Source organism: Rhinopithecus roxellana, chromosome 20, assembly GCF_007565055.1.
Source record: "Rhinopithecus roxellana isolate Shanxi Qingling chromosome 20, ASM756505v1, whole genome shotgun sequence".
NCBI lineage: Eukaryota > Metazoa > Chordata > Mammalia > Primates > Cercopithecidae > Rhinopithecus > Rhinopithecus roxellana.
Window position 1 is genome coordinate 9707617 of NC_044568.1, and position 20733 is coordinate 9728349.

The 20733-nt window shown below is 49.9% G+C and overlaps 3 protein-coding genes across 5 annotated transcripts; all 3 read right to left on the bottom strand.

Annotated features, from left to right (window-relative positions):
* Positions 1-1754: 1754 nt before the first annotated feature.
* ZNF688 (zinc finger protein 688) lies at positions 1755-5636 on the bottom strand. 3 transcript variants are annotated; one of them, XM_010362213.2, is made up of 3 exons: positions 4319-5636; positions 3896-4009; positions 1755-2482 (listed from the first exon to the last, which is right to left on the bottom strand). In XM_010362213.2, exons 1-3 carry the CDS (start codon positions 4512-4514, stop codon positions 1962-1964), a joined length of 831 nt encoding a protein of 276 aa, XP_010360515.1. In that variant the 5' UTR covers positions 4515-5636; the 3' UTR covers positions 1755-1961. The 3 variants fall into 3 exon arrangements, with proteins under 3 accessions (XP_010360515.1, XP_010360516.1, XP_010360517.1); XM_010362214.2 differs by having other exon boundaries at positions 4179-4887; XM_010362215.2 differs by lacking the exon at positions 3896-4009 and having other exon boundaries at positions 4319-4887.
* A 6488-nt stretch (positions 5637-12124) lies between these two features.
* Positions 12125-13112, bottom strand: LOC115895206 (small integral membrane protein 30-like). The gene has a single exon (XM_030924607.1). The coding sequence runs from the start codon at positions 12691-12693 to the stop codon at positions 12514-12516; it is 180 nt and encodes a 59-aa protein (XP_030780467.1). The 5' UTR covers positions 12694-13112; the 3' UTR covers positions 12125-12513.
* Positions 13113-15313: 2201 nt separating this feature from the next.
* ZNF785 (zinc finger protein 785) lies at positions 15314-20330 on the bottom strand. Its single transcript, XM_010362216.2, is given in 4 exon segments — positions 15314-17390; positions 19715-19804; positions 19807-19842; positions 19998-20330. Coding segments are annotated over 4 exon segments (1203 nt in total). The 5' UTR covers positions 20203-20330; the 3' UTR covers positions 15314-16518.
* Between the last annotated feature and the right edge of the window lie 403 nt (positions 20331-20733).

Genomic DNA, 20733 nt, shown 5'->3' on the forward strand with positions numbered 1-20733 from the left:
AGGTCAAGGCTATAGAGAGCCATGTTAACACCACTGCACTCCAGCCTGGGTGACAGAGTGATACTCTATCTCAAGAAAAGGACAGAGAAAAGGAAAGGACAAGAAAAGGGGCACTTGCTGGGACTCTCAGTTTTCTGCTCACACTCCCCCGACCAGGCTGGGCTGGGACCCGCATCCTAAGTTCCCAGCCCGTTTTCTGTCGAGATCTGACTTCTCAGAGAAAGTGGTAGAGACATCTGGGCTCTGTTTTCATTTCCAGCCATGCTGCCATATGGCCGTGAAACCTTGAGAGTACCACGTCATCTCTCTGAGTCTCAGTTTACTTATCTACAAATATGGTTATTGATATCCATGCCCTGGCTCCTTGGCAGGCCTCTTTACACTTTCTAAAGTGTAGACCATCCACAGTAATTCACTTTTTCAACAAATGTATATTGCACAATTACTATATCATACGTCTTGTTAAAATGTCAGCCTCCACGGTAACCCTTTGAGGTAGATATTATTCATCCTCATTTTACAGAGGAGGCACTGAGACTCAGGGAGGTCACGTGTCTTACCAGCTGTGCCTGGGGGAAGTTGCAGAGACTAGTTTTTGTTTTGTTTTGTTTTTATGAGACGGAGTCTCACTCAGCTGCCCAGGCTGGAGTGCAGTGGCGCAATCTTGGCTCACTGCAACCATCAACTCCCAGGTTCAAGCCATTCTCCCATCTCAGCCTCCTGAGTAGCTAGGATTACAGGCACCCACCATCATTCCCAGCTAATTTTTGTATTTTAGTAGAGATGGGGTTTCACCATGTTGGCCAGGCTGGTCTTCAACTCCTGACCTCAGGTGATCTGCCCACCTTGGCCTCCCAAAGTGCTAGGATTACAGGCGTGAGCCACCACACCAGCTTTTTTTTTTTTTTTCTTTTAAGAAATGGAGTCTTGGCCAGGCGCAGTGGCATATGCCTGTAATCCCAGAACTTTGGAAGGCCAAGGCGGGTGGATCCCCTGAGGTCAGGAGTTTGAGACCAGCCTGGCTAACATGTGAAACCCCGTCTCTACTGAAAATACAAAAATTAGTCGGGCATGGTGGCACCCACCTGTAATTCCAGCTACTCAGAAGGCTGAGGCAGGAGAATTGCTTGAACCCAGGAGGCAGAGGTTGCAGTGAGCCGAGATGGCACCACTGTACTCCACTCTGGGTGACAAAGTGAGACCCTGTCTCAAAAAAAAAAAAAGAAATGAAGTCTTACTCTGTTGCCCAGGCTGTAGTACAGTGGCACAATCATAGCTCACTGTAGCCTTGAACTCCTGGACTCAAGCAGTCTTCCTGCCTCAGCCTCCCAAGTGGCTGGGACCACAGGCACGATGTGCCACTATGCCCGGTTCATTTTTTTTTCTTTTCCTAGAGATAGGATTTCACTATGTTGCTCAGGCTGGTCTGAACTCCTGGCCTCAAGCGATCCTCCCACCTTGGCCTCCCAACAGAGGCTGGACTTGTGCCATCTGCATTTATTCTATTTCCATCCACTCCAGTATCTGGGTCCCCTGCTGATGACAATTAGCCAGGGCTTGACAACGCCCTCCATGTAGGTCCCCTCCCCAGGTCTTGGTCCCCCCTCAGCATCTGCATTTGAAGTAGACAAGGAGTGGCTAGTTCCTGAGATGAGGGAAAGGTCTCTGTTGCACCTGATCTTCAGATAACACTTTGAAATGAGTCCAGGATCTCACTCTCTTCTTTTTTTTTTTTTTTTTTTTTTTTTTTTTTTACAAAAGACTGGGGAGAGGGGTGGCAAGTCTAATCTATTCGAATCTTTACAGGCACTTTTCTTTTTACAAGTTGGAAACTTGAGGGATCCTTGAGGAAAGTCCAGGGCATGAATTTCAGTTTCGGAGTCCCCGACTCAGTGGCCCACCTCAGGGCTCCGTCAGTCCTTCATGCCAAGGTCAGGCTCAACTCCAGCCTGCGGTGCTGCTCAGCTGCACTCCTCAAAGATGTCTGGGTAGTGCCGGAAGAGCACAGGCGGGTCCCGGTCACCTCGGACTGGGGCCCGAGGCACAGCCCGGATCCCAGGCCTCCGGCCCCGCCGCCCCCCAGAGCAGGAGCGGTGGATCCACTGGTGCGCTTCCACTGCGAACTTCCTTTTGAAGCGCATGCCACACTCGGGGCAGGGGAAGGGTCGCTCCCCGGAGTGCATGCGCCTGTGGCTGACCAGCAGCGAGGGATAGGTGAAGCGGCGGCCGCAGTCCATGCACACATGGCGCCGCTGGCCGGCCTGAGCATCCACGCTGGGCATGGGTGCCGGGGGCTGTGCTTCTGTGGTCGGGTCCCAGGCAGCATTTTTGGGTGGCTGTGCCCGTGCCGGGGCCACGCTAATAGCTGGGTCAGGGTTGCATTCCACCAGCACTTCAGGACTCTCTTTCACAGGAGCCTTTCTAGGCCCTTTGGCTCTTGGAACTTCCTCGGGTTCCTCTTCCTTCCTGTTTGGGGCATCTCCTGGGAAACCGGAATTAAGTTACACTTACAAACACTTCTGCACAGACTATCTCAGGTTATAGAATGCTTTTCACTTAAGGTAGTGCCAGAGAAGTTCTGTCCAGTGATTAACACACAGGCTTTAGAACAAGGTAAACAGGATTCAGATCTCCTGAAAGTGACTTATCTGAGCCTTGGTTCCTTATGCATCAAATTGGAATAATAACGCTTTTCACTTCAAAGCATTGCTGGATTAGCTGAGTAGATGCATGTTAAGCACTTAGTAAGTGCTCAGGAAGCAGAAGCATTTATTTATTTATTTATTTATTTATTTATTTATTTTTGAGACAGAGTCTCACTCTGTCACCCAGGCTGGAGTGAAGTGGAAAGATCTCAGCTCACTGCAACCTCCGCCTTCCAAGTTCAAGTGATTCTCCTGTCTCAGCCTCCCAAGTAGCTGGGATTACAGGAGCTCACCACCACGCCCAGCTAATTTTTGTATTTTTAGTAAAGACAGGGTTTCACCATGTTGGCCAAGCTGCACTTGAACTCCTGACCTCAGGTGATTCACCTACCTCAGCCTCCCAAAGTGCTGGGATTACAGGCATGACCCACCGCACCTGGCCAAGCAGAGGCTATTATTAGTGTGGTTTCTCCATTTTTTGTAAGGTAAGACTCTTTTACAGATGAGGAAACATTTGCTCAAGGTCACTCCACTGGGTGATGGTGAAGGGAGAAAAGTCAACTTGTCAATGACTGGGTATTTTTTCTCGTGCCACTTTGCCTCACTTGAGGAATGTGAATGCTAGACCTGAAGGCACTTCCAATCTTGGGGAGTTTTAGTTATTCCTGAAAGAGGGAGAATGAGCTGGCCTGGCACAGTGGCTCAGGCCTTTAATCCCAGCACTTTGGGAGGCTGAGGCGGGCAGGTCACATGAGATCAGGAGTTCGAGACCAGCCTGGCCAACATGGTGAAACCCCGTCTGTACTAAAAATACAAAAATTAGTCGCTCATGGTGGCGTGTGCCTGTAATTCCAGCTACTCTGGAGGCTGAGGTGGGAGAATCGTTTGAACCCAGGAGACGGAGGTTGCCATGAGCCGAGATCGCACCACTGCACTTCAGCCTGGGCTACAGAGTGAGACTCCCTTTAAAAAAACAAAAACAAAAACAAAAAAACAAGAGAGAGAGAGAGAGAGAGAGAGAGAATGAGAGAAATCTGGAAGCACAAGCATGTTGGACTGGGCTCCCAGTCCCCACAGGACCGCTGTCCTATGTTCTGAAAACTTTGTACCAGGTCTGCCTTCTTTACTCCTCTAGTACCCAACACAGTTGAATTTCTTTAGGGATGCTGGAAGTGGGGGCCTGAAAGGAAACTCTGCTAGACAGGAAGCCTTGGAAAATCAAGTAGGGGGGACCCGGGACTATCCCTCACCTCTCCGAGCTCCTCCCAGTCTTTCCCCCTTCTCAGGATCCTGGGCGGCGGGGCTCCAAGCCTCACTCTCCTGTTCCATCCAAGAGATGAGGGCTGGTTTGGGGCCTGGGAATCCTGGGAGAGAACAGGGATCACAGCGCGGGCCTGAGAGGCCATCGTGGGGAGTTGGCATTCCCCTCCAGGCTGAGGGCACCCACTCGGAGCTTATACTCAACCTGGACCGGGGTGCAGTGCTGCTGCCTGAATGAAGTGGATGCGGGTGAAAACACTCCCGAGGGGGTACCTGAAGCCCTGGCAACGGGAGGTGGCTGCTGGTGTTGACGCAAGAGTGCGGGGTTAGGGCTCACAGTTCTCTGGCCCTTCCACATCATCTCCCCTGTGAACCCGGTAAAGGAGGAGGGGGCTCGGACCCGGGGCTCTCACCGAGCGCGCCCAGGTGGCCGTAGGTCTCCCGCATCACGTCCCGGTACAGGGCCCTCTGCGCGGGCCGCAGACAGCCCCACTCCTCCGGGGAGAAGTACACGGCTACGTCCGCGAAGCTCACAGCCCCGGGCTTCCTGCAACCAGGCCGGGTCTCCCCGGCCTTCCGCGCCAGGAGCGGGGCTGGGGGCGGCGCCATGGGGCCTTGCAGCCCCGATCGGCTGCCGCCAGGTCCCTGGGGCCGCCGTCTCCCCGCTCCTGGCCTCAGCTGTTGTCGTCCACAGGAAGGGCGGCCCCGCCCAGCCGTGGCGTTCGAACGCAGCCGAGGCAACCGAATTAGCAGGGACTGGCTGCTAGGGATTCGAGGATTCTGATAGGGACAAATATAATTCCTCAGTGTTTATTCACTTCGTGGCCGCTTGCACATAGACACCCGGGTTAAGGAACCCGGAAGGTGCCTTCAGAAAACATGGCGACCACCTAGCTTCAATTGTCACCGGCTGCTCTTAAGGGCGCCATTCTTTGACCATATCAAATATGGAGCCTTTCTGACTTCTCTGGCCTCATGGTACCACTTGCCCTTAAATAAAGCCGCTTCGGAAGCTTTTTCTGGTGGGCAAGGCGGGGTGTCTGGGAAGTAGAAGAGAGGCTTCTTGCCTTCAAGAAAGATGGACGGGTCCAAAGCTTCACTTACCCCTCTTTACCCGCAAGACGCAACGGCCGATGATTGGCGACGATCCTGGAAGAAGCTGCGCGGTGATTGGCCTGGGACTGGCGGGCGTTTGAAAGGACCCCGCGGTCCTGAAGCCTCTGTTGACAGACTGGAGCGCATCGGGGACCTCGGTATCTGCGGTGCTCAGGATTGTGTCCCCTACGGGCTCTTACCATGCCTCCCGATGGCAGAAGCTGGAATCTGGTCCCCAGATCCCTTGGGAAGACGCGCACACCCTGGCAAACCATGTGTACACCCGCGGTAGAAGCAGGTGCGTGTTTTACAATAGGAGTTTAGCTGCGGAGTCCACCCAGCCCCTGGCATCCACAGCTCGGCTCGCTCAGGCTCTAGACCGAAGCTGCAGGCGAAAGAACGTGCTTGGTGAGGATGGAATTGGAATGGGGAAGTTTTAAATTACATTGTAATTGTTGCTAACATACATGAATTTATTTTTTGTTTGTTTTGAGACAGGGTCTTGTTCTGTGGCCCGGGGTGGAATGCAGCAGTGCGATCCTAGCTCACTGCAGACTCGACCTCCCGGGCTGAAGCGATCTTCTCACCTCAGCCTCCCGAGTAGCTGGGACCACAGGCGCACACCCCATGCTTGGCTAATTTTTAAATTTTTAAAACAGAGACAGGGTCTTGCTATGTTGCCCAGGCTGCTCTGGAATTCCTGGCCTCAAGCAATCCTTCTGCCTCGGCCTCCCAAAGTGCTGTGATTACCGGCATGAACCACCGTTCTCGGCCATTTCTACTTTTCTCTCTTTTTTTTTTTTTTTTGAGAAGGAGTTTTACTCTTGTTGCCCAGGAGTGCAATGGCGCAATCTCGACTCACCGCAACCTCCGCCTCCCAGGTTCAAGCGATTCTCCTCCCTCAGCCTCCCAAGTAGCTGGGATTACAGGCATGAGCCACCATGCCTGTCTAATTTTGTATTTTTATTAGAGACGGGGGTTTCTCCATGTTGGTCAGGCTGGTCTCGAACTCCCGACCTCAGGTGATCCTCCCACCTGAGCCTCCCAAAGTGCTGGGACTACGGGCGTGACCCACCGCGCCCGTCCCCGCCATTTCTACTTCTTTACGTTGTTCCAGATTACCAAAGATAGCATCAACTTTCGAATCCTAATTTTTTTTCCTGGGAAACCTTCCTTCTTTAGCTTTCAGTCTCCTCTCTAAACTGGATTGGGCCTCAGTTCTTCTCATACGAGGTCTCCCCTTCCTGCTGTCCTGGGTTGTATCCTCTACTTCCTAGATTTAAGGTCTTTATTTTTCAGCCAAGATGGGTCATCGTCATGGCTAGTGGCGTTGGACTATAAGTATTAGTTGCCTTCATCCCCACATTTGGAATATACCTGCAATCACACAGGATGCAGAATACTGTTTGCTAAGCATGGGGCTGCTTGCTGGAGATAACAAGCAAGGCCTACCAGGTCCCTGCTGTCATTCTGGCCCTGGATCTACTTGCTTGGCTCCCCTGCCGGCCCTAGTATATTAAGCCTTTCTTTTTATTCAACGGTGTTCTTTATTGCTGACTTTTCAGTCAAGATTTCTTTGTATTTTCTGGCCTATCCTTGCTGTTTTTCACCTGAAATACTTTTTTTGAGATCCTGCTGATCTCATATGCATATATAAATTAATTATTGTTAATAATTAAATATTAATATGCTTATATTATTACTTTGAATTCTGGAACTGCCTCACTGCACTCCACGTGGTGAATCGTGTAGAAATTGAATAAGGAAAAATATACCCTTAGAAATTAGTATTTTTTAAATTTTGAAAATATTTAATTTAGGCCCGGCCCAGCTGCTCACACCGGTAATCCAGCATTTTGGGAGGCTGAGGTGGGCAGATTGCTTGAGGCCAGAAGTTAGAAACCAGTGTGGCAACATGGTGAAACCCAATCTCTACTAAAAATACAAACATTGGCCAGGTCTGGTGGTGCCACCTGTAGTCCCAGCTACTCAGAAGGCTGAGGCATAATAATTTCTTGAACCCAGGAAGCAAAGGTTGCAGTGAGCAAGATCATGCCACTGCACTCCAACCTGGGCGACAGAGCGAGACCCTGTCCTAAAAAGAAAAAAAAAATTGGGCCAGGCACAATGGCTCACGCCTGTAATCCCAACACTTTGGGAGGTCAAGGTGGGAGGATCACTTGAGGTCAGGAGTTCGAGACCAGCCTAGCCAACGTGGCAAAACCCCATCTGTACTAAAAATGCAAAAATTAGCTGGGTGTGGAGTCGGAAGCCTATAGTCCCAGCTACTCAGGAGGCTGAGGCACAAGAATGGCTTGAACCTGGGAGGCAGAGGTTGCAGTGAGCCGAGATGGCGCCACTGCACTCCAGCCTGGGCAACAGAGCAAGACTCCGTCTCAAAAAAAAAAAAAAGAAAAGGAAAACAAAAAAAATTAATGTATTGATACACAAAATTTTTACATATTTATGGAGTTCATGTGATGTTTTGCTTTGCTTCGTATATAGAATGTACAGTAATCAAGTCAGGATATTTAAGGTATCAATCACCTTGAGTATTTAACATTTCTATGTGTTGGGAAAATTTCAAGTCCTCTCTTCTAGCTATGGAAATTTACAGTGCTGTGTTAACTACAGTCACCCTACTCTGCTATTGAACATTACAAGTTATCCCTTCTTCCTAAGTGTATGTTTGTACCCGTTACCCAACTTCTCTTCATCCACCTCTCCCACCCACATATACCCTTCCAATCTCTGATATCATTCTACTCTCCACATCCGTGAGATCAGCTTTTCTAGCTCCCACATGTAAGTGACGACATGTGATATCTGCCTTTCTGTGTTTGGCTTATTCACTTAACATAATGACCTCCAGTTCCATCCATGCTGTAAACATGATTTCATTTTTTTATGGCTGAATTCCACTGTGTATATGTATCATGTTTTCTTTATTCATTTGTCTACTGATCAACACTTAGGTTGATTCTATATATTTGCTATTGCAAACATGGCTCTACAGTAAACACGGAGATGCAGGTTATCTTTTTTATATACTGATTTCTTTTCCTTTGGATACACTCCAGGTAGTGGGATTGCTGGATCACATCGTAGTTCTTTGTTTTTTTTTTTTTTTTTTTTTTTTTTTTTTTTTTAGACGGAGTCTCGCTCTGTCGCCCAGGCTGGAGTGCAGTGGCCGGATCTCAGCTCACTGCAAACTCCACCTCCCGGGTTTTTTACGCCATTCTCCTGCCTCAGCCTCTGGAGTGGCTGGGACTACAGGCGCCCGCCACCTCGCCCGGCTAGGTTTTTTTTTTGTATTTTTTCAGTAGAGACGGGGTTTCACCGTGTTAGCCAGGATGGTCTCGATCTCCTGACCTCGTGATCCGCTCGTCTCGGCCTCCCAAAGTGCTGGGATTACAGGCTTGAGCCACTGTGCCCGGCCATTTTTTTGAGGCTGAGTTTTGCTTATGTTATCCAGGTTGGAGTGCAATGCCCCGGTCTCAGCTCACTGCAACCTCTGCCTCCCAGGTTCAAGTGATTCTCCTGCCTCAGCCTCTTGAGTAGCTGGGATTACAGGCATCCTCCATCAGGCCCAGCTAAATTTTGTATTTCTTTTTTTTTTTTTTTGAGATGGAGTCTCGCTCTGTGGCCCAGGCTGGAGTGCAGTGGCCGGATCTCAGCTCACTGCAAGCTCTGCCTCCCAGGTTCACGCCATTCTCCTGCCTCAGCCTCCTGAGTAGCTCGCCCGGCTAGTTTTTTGTATTTTTTAGTAGAGACGGGGTTTCACTGTTTTAGCTAGGATGGTCTCGATCTCCTGACCTCGTGATCCACCCGTCTCGGCCTCCCAAAGTGCTGGGATTACAGGCTTGAGCCACCGCGCCCGGCTAAATTTTGTATTTTTAGTAGAGACGGGGTTTTACCATGTTGGCCAAGCTGATCGTGAACTTCTGACCTCTGGTGATCCACCAGCCTCGGCCTCCCAAAGTGCTGGGATTACAGGTGTGAGCAACCGCCCGGCCCACATGGTAGTTCTATTTTTGGTTTTTTGAGACATCTCCATATTGTTTTCAATAGTGGCTGTACTAACTTACATTCCCACCAACAGTGTGTAGGAGTTCCCTTCTCTCTCTCTTTCTTTTTTTTTTTGAGAACGAGTTTCACTCGTTGCCCAGGTTGCAATGGCACAATCTTGACTCACCACAGACTCCGCCACTAGGGTTCAAGCGATTCTTCTGCCTTAGCCTCCCGAGTAGCTGGGATTACAGTCATGCGCCACCACTCCTGGCTAATTTTGTATTTTTAGTAGAGATGGGGTTTCTCCATGTTGGTCAGGCTGGTCTCGAACTCCTGACCTCAGGTGATCCACCCACCTCAGCCTTCCAAAGTGCTGGGATTATAGGCGTGAGCCACTGCACCAAGAGTTGCCTTCTCTTAGCATCTTTGCCAATAACTGTCGTGTTTTGTCTTCTTAGTAACAGCCATTCTAACTAAGGTAAGATAATATCTCATTGTGTGGTTTTTTGTTTTTGAATCAGAGTCTTGCTCTGCAGCCTAGGCTAGAGTACAGTGGCACAACCTCAGCTCACTGCAACCTCCCCCTCCTGGGTTCAAGCGATTCTCCTGCCTCAGCTTCCCGAGTAGCTGGGATTACATGCGTGCACCACCATGCCCAGCTAATTTTTGTATTTTTAGTAGAGATGGAGTTTTGCCATGTTGAGAAGGCTGGTCTCAAACTCCTGACCTCAGGTGATCTGCCCACCTCAGCCTCCTAAACTGCTGGGATTACAGGCGTGAGCCACCACGCCAGCTTCCTTGTAGTTCTGATTTGCATTTCCCTGATGATTAGTGGTGTTGAGCAGTTTTTCATGTACCTGTTAAGCATTTGCATGTTTTCTTTTGAGTCTCCTTATATTATTATTATTATTATTAATTATCATTATTATTGAGACAGGTTCTCACTCTGTCACACAGGCTGGAGTGCAGTGGTATGATCACAGCTTACTGCAGCCTCAACCTCCCTGGGTTTAGGTGATCCTCCCACCTCAGCCTTTCAAGTCATTGGAACTAGAAGTGTGCAACACCATGCCTGACTAATTTTCGTTTTTGTAGAGATGGGGTCTCTCCATGATGCCCAGGCTGGTCTGGAACTCCTGGGCTCAAGTGAGCCTCCCACCTCAGCCTCCCAAAGTGCTAGGATTACAGGTGTGGGCCACCATGCCCAGCCTATTATTGTTATTTTGAAACAGAGTCTCACTCTGTCACCCAGGTTGGGGTGCAGTGGCACGATCAAAGCTCACTGCAGCCTGGAACTCTTGGGCTCAAGTGATCTATACTCCCACCTCCGCCTCCTAAGTAACTAAGACTACAGGTGAGTGGCTATTTGGATTCTTCTTTTAAATAGAGCAGCAACTTGAACCAAAAATACTTTTGTTTCTTCAGATCCTATGTTGTAAATCACTTCTCTTTGAACTAAGTATGCAGAAGACTTCAGAAGATGAAGCTGAACAATAAAAATGTTAACTAAACAGATTGAAAGAAACCTTTGAGATTGAGTCTCGCTCTGTCTCCGTGCTGGAGTGCAGTAGCGCAATCTCGGCTCACTGCAACCTCCAATTCCCTGGTTCAAGCGATTCTCTTGCCTCAGCCTCCTGAGTAGCTGGGATTACAGGCACGTGCCACCACACCCAGCTAGTTTTTGTATTTTTAGCAGAGACAGGGTTTCACCATGTTGGCCATGCTCTTGATCTCCTGACCTCGTGATCCACCTGCCTCGGTCTCCCAAAGTGCTGGGATTACAGGCGTGAGCCACCGCGCCTGGCCTGTTTGTTTGTTTGTTTTTAGACAGTCTTACTCTGTGGCCAACGCTGGAGTGCACTGGTACAATCTTGGCTCACTGCAACCTCTGCCTCCTGAGTTCAAGCAATTCTCATGCCTCAGTCTCCCAAGTAGCTGGGAACACCACAACCTACTAATTTTTGTATTTTTAGTAGAGATGGGGTTTTGCCATGTTGGCCAGGCTGGTCTCAAACTCCTGGCTTCAAATGATCCACCATCCTCGGCCTCCCAAAGTGCTGGGATTACAGGTATGAGCCATAGTGCCAGGCCTGAAACAAACTTTCAAGTAAGACTAAAACTGTTGCATCCCAAGTAGCTGATGTGTTGTTTTTCCTGCCATTCATTATAAAAATACAAAAATTGGCCGGGCACAGTGGCTGACACCTGTAATCCTACCCACTTTGGGAGGCGGAGGTAGACAGATCACTTGAGCCCATGAATTCAAGACCAGCCTGGGCAAAACCCCATCTGTATAAAAAATACAAAAATATTAGCTGGGCATGGTGGCATGTGCCTGTAGTCCCAGTTACTCAAGAGGCTGAGATGAGAAGGAGAAACACCTGAGCCCAGGAGGTTGCGGCTACAGTGAGCTGTGACTGTGCCACTGCATTCCAGCCTAGGCTACAGTGAGCCCCTGTCTCAAGAAACAACAACAAAAAAACTGCCCTTGGTTTCTTTTTTTTTTTTTTTTTATAACATAATGGCTTTATATTTAATATAGTACTTCTCATCAGGAGGATGTTACTCAGTTAATATAAAGTTTTTTTCAAAACATTAAATCTCTTCCACGTCAATGTTTATAGTTTTTTTTTTAACATTAAATTTTTTCTGCATTTCAGTATTAGATACACTGAATACGTTTTTCTAAACGTTTTTTCCCCAGAGATAAAAGTTTTCCTTTTTGGCTGACTCTCTGATATCTAAATATAATATTAACTTGGGAGACAACAAAACAACAATCTAATTTAAAAAAAAAAAGGGAGGCCAGGTGCGGTGGCTCAAGCCTGTAATCCCAGCACTTTGGGAGGCCAAGACGGGCAGATCACGAGGTCAGGAGATCGAGACCATCCTGGCTAACACGGTGAAACCCTGTCTCTACTAAAAAATACAAAAAACTAGCCGGGCGAGGTGGTGGGCGCCTGTAGTCCCAGCTACTCAGGAGGCTGAGGCAGGAGAATGGGATAAACTCGGGAGGCGGAGCTTGCAGTGAGCTGAGATCCGGCCACTGCACTCCAGCCTGGGCAACACAGCAAGACTCCGTCTCAAAAAAAAAAAAAAAAAAAGAGAAAAGATTCCTCAACGATTCAGGAGGCAGTGATTATAACCGAACAGTGGTGATTTCCTAAGATTCTGGGCAAGAACTTCTTCCTATTTCACATGCTTTGAGAGAATTCTAAGATTATGAAATATTACTTATGTAAATTTCAGCCATTTTACTTCTTTGACCTCCTTTCTAACTAGCAAATTATAGGCTGCATTTTTCTTTGCATTATTTGTTATAAAGAAAACATTTTTTTTCAATTTAAAAATGTATGTTTGTTCCCATTTCATGGAAACAATGAAAAATGTGAAACTCCCTTATTTACTGATTCTTGGAACCTTTCACACACCAGAGCTCAGGTTTAGCCTCTATAGCACAAAGGTTTTCAAGGTAAGGTTTGACTCAGTAGGCCTTTCAAAATCACATTCGTCCATTTCTTTTTCGTGCATATACCCCCAAGCAGGCACAAATGCCTATAATGCTAAGAACCACACCTAACAAAAGGGCAATTGCATCACCGGCTTCTACTGCTTCCACAACAGGCAGCACCAAAAGCAGTGACATGAGGACTAAGGACAACTGTGTTGAAACTGAGGTCATGATGTTGGAATCTTGAGGGCTGAAGGTTCCAAAGAAATGGTATATATAGAATTCTATCTGACTTGAAATTTTCCCTTCGTGGAGCTCTGGATGCTGAGATTAAGAGGTTCCACGTGACACGACCTTCCAGGAAGCAGCCATTACAGGAATGATGCTCTTGGTTTCAAATTATTTTATTGCCCATCAGATTGTAAATGTTTCTTCAAGACTCTTGATCAGATAATTATGAGAAGTCACAAAACATACAGGAGATGACTGGGCTTCAATAGACTTTACTTGACAATAACAGAGTACAACTGAACTTGAAGTGCGAGCTGAAGTTTCTTTCTTTCTTTTTTGAGATAGAGTTCCGTTCTTGTTGCCCAGGCTGGAGTGCAGTGGCACGATCTTGGCTCACTGCAACCTCTGCCTCCCGGGGTCAAACGATTCTCCTGCCTCAGCCTCCTGAGTAGCTGGGATTACAGGCATGTGCCACCACATCTGGCTAATTTTGTATTTTTTTTTTTTTTTTTTTTTAGTAGAGACAGGGTTTCTCCATATTGGTCAGGCTGGTCTCAAACTCCTGACCTCAGATGATCTGCCCACCTTGGCCTCCCAAAGTGCTGGGATTACAGGTGTGAGCCACCATGCCTGGCTTTTTTTTTTTTTTTTTTTTTTTTTTGAATAGTGTCTTGCTGTGTTACTCACACTGAAGTGGCACCATCATAGCTCACTGCAGCCTCAAACTCCTGGGCTCAAGCTATCCTCCTTCTTCAGCCTTCCCCACCATGCTTGGCTAATTTTTTTTTTTTTGAGACAGGGGCTCGCTCTGTCGCCCGGGCTGGAGTGCAGTGGCCGGATCTCAGCTCACTGCAAGCTCCGCCTCCCGAGTTTATCCCATTCTCCTGCCTCAGCCTCCTGAGTAGCTGGGACTACAGGCGCCCGCCACCTCGCCCGGCTAGTTTTTTGTATTTTTTAGTAGAGAAGGAGTTTCACAGTGTTAGCCAGGATGGTCTCGATCTCCTGACCTCGTGATCCACCCGTCTTGGCCTCCCAAAGTGCTGGGATTACAGGCTTGAGCCACCGCGCCCGGCCTTGGCTAATTTTTAAAAATTTTAGTAGAAATGAGGTCTTGCTGTTTTCCAGGCTTGTCTCAAACTCCCAAGCTCATGCAATTCTCCTGCCTCAGCCTCCCAAAGTACTGGGATTACTGGTGTGAGCCACCGCACCCAGCTGAGAGCTGAAGTTTCTTGCATAAAACTTAGCTGTATGCTGAAGTGTTTAGAAGTGAAATGTAATGATATCTGCAGCTTACTGTGACATACATTCATAAAATGGATAAATGAATGGATAGAGGGATGGATAGGCAGATTGACATGTGTAAAACAAATAGAGAAAAATGTTATTTGTAGAATCTAGGTGATGCTAAAGGCCACACAGCTAGTGGGGACTGAGCCAAGCCAGGAATCCAGGTCTGCCCATTCAGGAGAGGCTATGTGGTGAAGTCAAGATAACACCCAGTTCCCAGTTTTTGTTTCTGTTTTTATTTTGAGACAGAGTCCTGCTTTGCAGCTCAGGCTGGAGTACAGTGGTGCGATCTCGGCTCACTGCAAACTCCATCTCCCAGGCTCAAGTGATTCTCTTGCCTCAACCTCCTGAGGAGCTGGGACTACAGGCGTGTGCCACCACACCCGGCTAAGTTTTTGGTAGAGATGGGGTTTCACTATATTGCCCGGCTGGTCTCAAACTCCTGACCTCAAGCGATTCACCAGCCTCAGCCTCCCAAAGTGCTGGGATCACAGGTGTGAGCCACCGCCCCCGGCCCCAGTTCCCATTAATAATTATCTTGGAACCGAAGGACTCAAAGAAGCAGTGTTTTCAAAGAGATATTTGAGTCACTGACCACCTGTCCTGGAATGCAGAAAGGCTTAGTCCTACCTACCTCTTTTGTTCATTCCTTCTAAAGTTTCCTCTTCAAAAGTAGGGCTAGCACATCTAAATGGGCCAGAAAGACCTCTCTTAACTGTTGTTTTTTGTTTTGTTTTTTGAGACAGAATCTCGCTCCATTGCCCAGGTTGGAGTGCAGTGGTGCCATCTTGGCTCACTGCAAGCTCTGCTTCCTGGGTTCACACCATTCTCCTGCCTCAGCCTCCCGAGTAGCTGGGACTACAGGCGCCCGCCACCACACCTGGCTAATTTTTTGTAGTTTTAGTAGAGACGGGCTTTCACCATGTTAGCCAGGATGGTCTTCATCTCCTGACTTCGTGATCCGCCCGCCTCGGCCTCCCAAAGTGCTGGGATTACAGGCCTGAGCCACTGCGCCCGGCCTATTCTTTCGTTTAAAAAAAAAAAAAAAATGTAATCTCAGCACTTTGGGTAAGCCAAGATCATGCCATTGCACTCCAGCCTGGGCAACAAGAGCAAAACTCCATCTCAAAAAAAAAAAAAAAAGGCCGGACGCAGTGGCTCATGCCTGTAATCCCAACACTTTGGGAGGTCGAGGCGGGCGGATCACAAGGTCAGGAGATCGAGACCATCCTGGCTAACACGGTGAAACCCCATCTCTACTAAAAATACAAAAAATTAGCTAGGCATGGTGGCGGGCGCCTGTAATTCCAGCTACTCAGGAGGCTAAAGCAGGAGAATGGTGTGAACTCGGGAGGCGGAGCTTGCCGTGAGCAGAGCTTGCGCCACTGCACTCCAGCCTGGGTGACAGAGCAAGACTCCATCTCAAAAAGAAAAAAAAAAGAATTCTCCGGCATTATATTGTGTCTCCAGCTACTGTGGCCCAAGAATATATCTTTATCAAAAAATACAAAATCCAGGTAACAGGCAAATATCTGAAGAAGAAAAAAACACTGCAATCACTAATGCATACAGTGAAGAAGAGCTGGCCCAGTTCCAGAGTCCATTAGGTTTGATAGTTTGTGCACTTGCAGAATGAGAGTGGGGCAGGAAAGTTCCCCACCTGAGGCCACTGTCCTCTCTATGGCCACCTCTAGGTCTTCAAGACCAAGGAACACCTACACTCCAGATGTCTCCTTGCCAGATGTTTCACCTGCATTGGTAAAAGGCAGAATCCTCAGCAGGGGGCAGTGGCTCACGCTTGTAATCCCAGCACTTTGGGAGGCCGAGGTGGGTGGATCACAAGGTCAGGAGTTTAAGACCAGCCTGGCCAAGATGGTGGAACCCCGTCTCTACTAACAGTACAAAAATTAGCTGGGCCTGGTGGCGCATGCCTGTAATCCCAGCTACTCGGAAGGCTGAGGCAGAGAATTGCTTGAACTCGGGAGGCAGAGGTTGCAGTGAGCCGAGATGGTGCTATTGCACTCCAGCCTGGGCAACAGAGTGAGACTCCATCTCAAAAAAAAAAAAAAAAAAAAAATTATCCTGAGATGAGCTCCCCACTCCATCTCCCTGAGGGACAGGCCCTAGGTATGCCCTCTATTCTGGGGGATCCAGAGTGGGTGCAGGCTCCTTTAATAGGCACTGGAATGCAGGGGACCCCATCTCAGAGGAGTAGGAGATACAGGCCAAAAAGTAGAGCGCTACAAGAGAGAGAACAATCAAGAAGGAAAAGCCAGTTAGGTAAATGGTTTTCAGTGAAGGATGGGACGTGGAACACGCGGCCCTGTGTGCTGGAGCTTCAGAAAATGGGGTCACCCCCCAGGCACCTTTTCAGATTCCTGCCTCCTCCCCACAGCCCTCTGTGCCCCTACTTCTGCTTTTTTCCTAAGGCGGAACTTTGTTTTCCTCAAATGCCCACTTCCCTTCCTTATTCCTCAAATGCACAAAGCTTGCCTCTTCCTCTCCAGAGAAAACGCTGACTAGTTTGTGTGAATGCCATCACCCACACTCTTGAAATATATCTGGAAAGTGCCGGAAGTGAATTGGGAGAGCCTTGCCTCCCAAAACAGTGACGGGCTCTGAACGCCCCACCACGGCCTGCCACCACGCGCGCCTCTCGCTGCAGAAGCTGTGGTTCCACTGATGGGCTTCCAGGGCGGTCTTCCGCTTGAAGCCTTTCTCACACTCCGCACAGAAGGGCCAGCTGTCCGAGTGAATGCGCCGGTGACTGCGCAGAAGGGAAGAGTCGGTGAAGCGAAGGCCCCAGTCAGGACAGGGGTAGGACTTCTCGCCGGTGTGTGTGCACCTGTGGATGGCCAGCAGGGAGGTGTAGGCGAAACGGAGGCTGCAATCGGGGCAGCTGTAGGGCTTCTCGCCCGTGTGCTTGCGCTAGTGGATGGCCAGCAGGTAGGAGTAAGTGAAGCGACTCTTGCAGTCTGAGCACGCGTAAGGCTTCTTCCTGGTGTAAGCCCGCCTGTGGATAGCCAGGGAACCCCTCTGGCGGAAGTGGCGCCCGCAGTCGGGGCAGGGGTAGGGCTTCTCGCCGGTGTGGATGAACTGATGCTGGAGCAGGTACCTGCGCTGGGAGAAACGCGCCTGGCACTGGCCGCCGGGGAAGGGCCGCTCCCCGGAGTGGAGTCGCTGGTGGCTGGCCAGGAGGGAAGGGTAGCTGAAGTTGCAGCCACAGTCTGGGCAAGAGTGGGGCGGTCTTCGGGTCAGAGTGTCCTCGAGCCAGGGATTCATGGGCCTAGGGTTGCAGAGCTCTGGGCAGGCGGCGCTGGGCAACCACTCCTTGACAGCCACTTCATGCGCCACCTCTTTTTGTTTTGGACACTTCAGCCTTTCCTTCTCCGCATTCCCATCCCTAGATCCTGAAACAGGGAAGATGATAAAATCAGAAACTCATCTCTGGATCCTGAGACAGGGAAGATGATAAAATAAAAATCAGCATATTCAGGGACCATGTCCTGCCTTGGAAGGCAGCAGGAATGGTTCAGAATATGGCCCCCAGGGAGCACGGCTTAATGATAGGGGCCTCATGAAGCCTGAAAGCCAGCCTGGAGTAAAAGCAAATGCCATGGTCTGCAGGTTAACATAGGAAGGCCCTGAACACTGGTGATAAGAGGAGTCGGGCCGGGTGCCATGGCTCACACCTGTAATCCAAGCACTTCAGGAGCCAAGGTGGGAGGATCGCTTGAGGCCAGAAATTCAAGGGACAGTGAGCTTGATCGAGCCACTGCACTCCAGCCTGGGCAACTCTAATTAAAAACAACAACAACCAAAAAATGCTGGGCGTGGTGGCCCACGCCTGTAATCCCAGCACTATGATCCCAGGTGGGCAGATCACCTGAGGTCAGGAGTTCGAGACCAGCCCGGCTAACATGGGGAAACCCCGTCTGTACTAAATTACAAAAATTATCCAGGCGAGGTGGCGGGCACCTGTAATCCCAGCTACTTGGGAGGCTGAGGCAAGAGAATCCCTGGAACCCGGGAGGTGGAGGTTGCAGTGAGCCAACATCGTGCCACTGCACTCCAGCATGGGCGACACAGCAAGACTCCATCTCAAAAAAAAATAAAAGTTGGCCGGGCGCGGTGGCTCAAGCCTGTAATCCCAGCACTTTGGGAGGCCGAGACGGGCGGATCACGAGGTCAGGAGATCAAGACCATCCTGGCTAACACGGTGAAACCCCGTCTCTACTAAAAATACAAAAAACTAGCCGGGCGACCTGGCGGGCGCCTGTAGTCCCAGCTACTCGGGAGGCTGAGGCAGGAGAATGGCGTGAACCTGGGAGGCGGAGCTTGCAGTGAGCTGAGATCCGGCCACTGCACTCCAGCCTGGGCGACAGAGCAAGACTCCGTCTCAAAAAAAAATAAATAAATAAATAAAAAATAAAAATAAAAAAAGAAAGAGGAGTGAACAATATTGAACACTTAACTCTGTGTCAGGCTTTGAGGACAGTGATGGTCCCAGTCTTCATGGCACTTACCACTCTGAACCTGTTTAAGATCCCTTTACAAAACAATCATTCAATGACCTTCTTTGGTACCAATTCAAATTATTTTAGCACCTTTCCTCTCAGGTCTTACCATCACCAAAAAGTCTACATTTGCTGGCGGGGCATGGTGGCTCACGCCTGTAATCCCAGCACTTTGGGAGGCCGAGGCAGGTGGATCATGACATCAGGAGTTCAAGACCAGCCTGGCTAAGATGGTGAAACCCCGTCTGTACTAAAAATGCAAAAATTAGCCCGGTGTGATGGCGGGCACCTGTAATCCCAGCTACTCAGGAGACTGAGGCAGGAGAATCGGTTGAACCTAGGAGGTGGAGGTTGCAGTGAGCCGAGACAGCGCCACTGTACTCCAGCCTGGGTAATAGAGCGAGACTCTGTCTCAAAAAAAAAAAAAAAAAAAAAAAGTCTACACTTGGACTGCCTCACTAGGTTCCACGGGAAGACCTTCTGGGAACAAGCATTTATTCTGGTTCAGGGCTGCAGGAAAAACATTTAGTCTTCATTTAAAAATCTAATGAATGGTGTTATTTACTACACTGTGGTTCACATCATTAGCATCCAAGAGGAACATCTGTCTTCATTTTATCCCGCAACAAAAATCAAATTACGGCCGGGCGCGGTGGCTCAAGCCTGTAATCCCAGCACTTTGGGAGGCCGAGACGGGCGGATCACGAGGTCAGGAGATCGAGACCATCCTGGCTAACACGGTGAAACCCCGTCTCTACTAAAAATACAAAAACTAGCCGGGCGAAGTGGCGGGCGCCTGTAGTCCCAGCTACTCGGGAGGCTGAGGCAGGAGAATGGCGTAAACCCGGGAGGCGGAGCTTGCAGTGAGCTGAGATCTGGCCACTGCACTCCAGTCCGGGCGACAGAGCGAGACTCCGCCTCAAAAAAAAAAAAAAAAAAAAATCAAATTACAGGTTTCCCCTTTCCCTTGACTTCCTAGGAAGCTCAAGCTCTATTTTGCATTAAACTGGGGTTTTCCAGTATGGTTAATTGGTTCCATAGATTCCAATGTCGCTGTTCCATCGGGCCATTTTGCAGTGAGATGAGGACGTTTCTGGGGGTAAGGTGCAGGGAGACAGGATGGGACTTTGGAGGCGGCAGCCCGCGCTGAGGATGTGAGTTGGGGGCAGGGGTTGGGGCTTCTCCACCGCCACCTACTGGAGTTTGAAATGAAGTACCTGCTTCCTGTCCCTGGCCCCTGCTGACAGCTGCTGGGCTCTCACCCTCGGGATCCTGGGCCTCCGGGCTCCACGCCTCCACTTCTCCTTACCCGCCGAGATAAAAGCGGGTTTGGGGCCTGAAAATCCTGCGAAGGAGAAACAATGGGCTCGGCTGAGCGCACGGGAAGGGAGGATGAGGCTGCTCCTCCGGCGCCCCGCTTCCAGCCCACTAGCATCTGGGGACACCGATCCCCGCTTCCCACCGACGACTGGGGGTCCCGGCCGGAGCACCCGGCCTCACCTAGCGCGCCTAGGTGGCCGAAGGTATCCCGCATCACGTCCCGGTACAGGACCTTCTGCGCGGGCCGCAGGCAGCCCCATTCCTCGGGAGAGAAGTACACCGCTACGTCCGCGAAGCTCACGGTGCCCGGCCTGCTTTCCCTAGTCCTCCGGGACTCGGTCTCCCCGCGTACATGGGCCGGGCGCGGCGCCAGGGGCCGCCCCATGGGAAACCCTATCGGCCTGGCAAAGGGAGGCTTCCGGGGAAGGTGGAGATGCTGGCGCTTTCCTGTCTTTCCTCAAGCAAGACCGTAACGTCCCTACTCCTGCCCTTAACCAAGATGGAGCCTTCCTGGCGTCAACAGCCCTCACTTTTCCTCTCTGCCCTTACACACCACGAGGCAAACCAGCCGGTAGGGTGGCCCCTCAACACAACCAACAGATAGATGGCGTACGTTGATTGGACAGTGCCGGGAGGCCAGGAGAAGAAGGAAGGCTGTGATTGGGCATTCTGGAGCTGCCTGTTTGAAAGGCTGAGGGTGAAGGAGTGACAAATCTGAAAATAGCGGGAACTGAGGGGCCTCCGGGTCTATCTGACTCGCTTTTCCCAGACAGCCTCCTAAGAGAGAGGCTGTGGCCAGCTGACGCGACTTCCTTCTGCTACTGTGGTGAGACGCCTTAGGGCAGATGCGGATGTCCAGGGCTTCGAGGTGAAGCGCAAAGACGTAGGCGGCATTGCACTGAGTGCTGAGCACTCC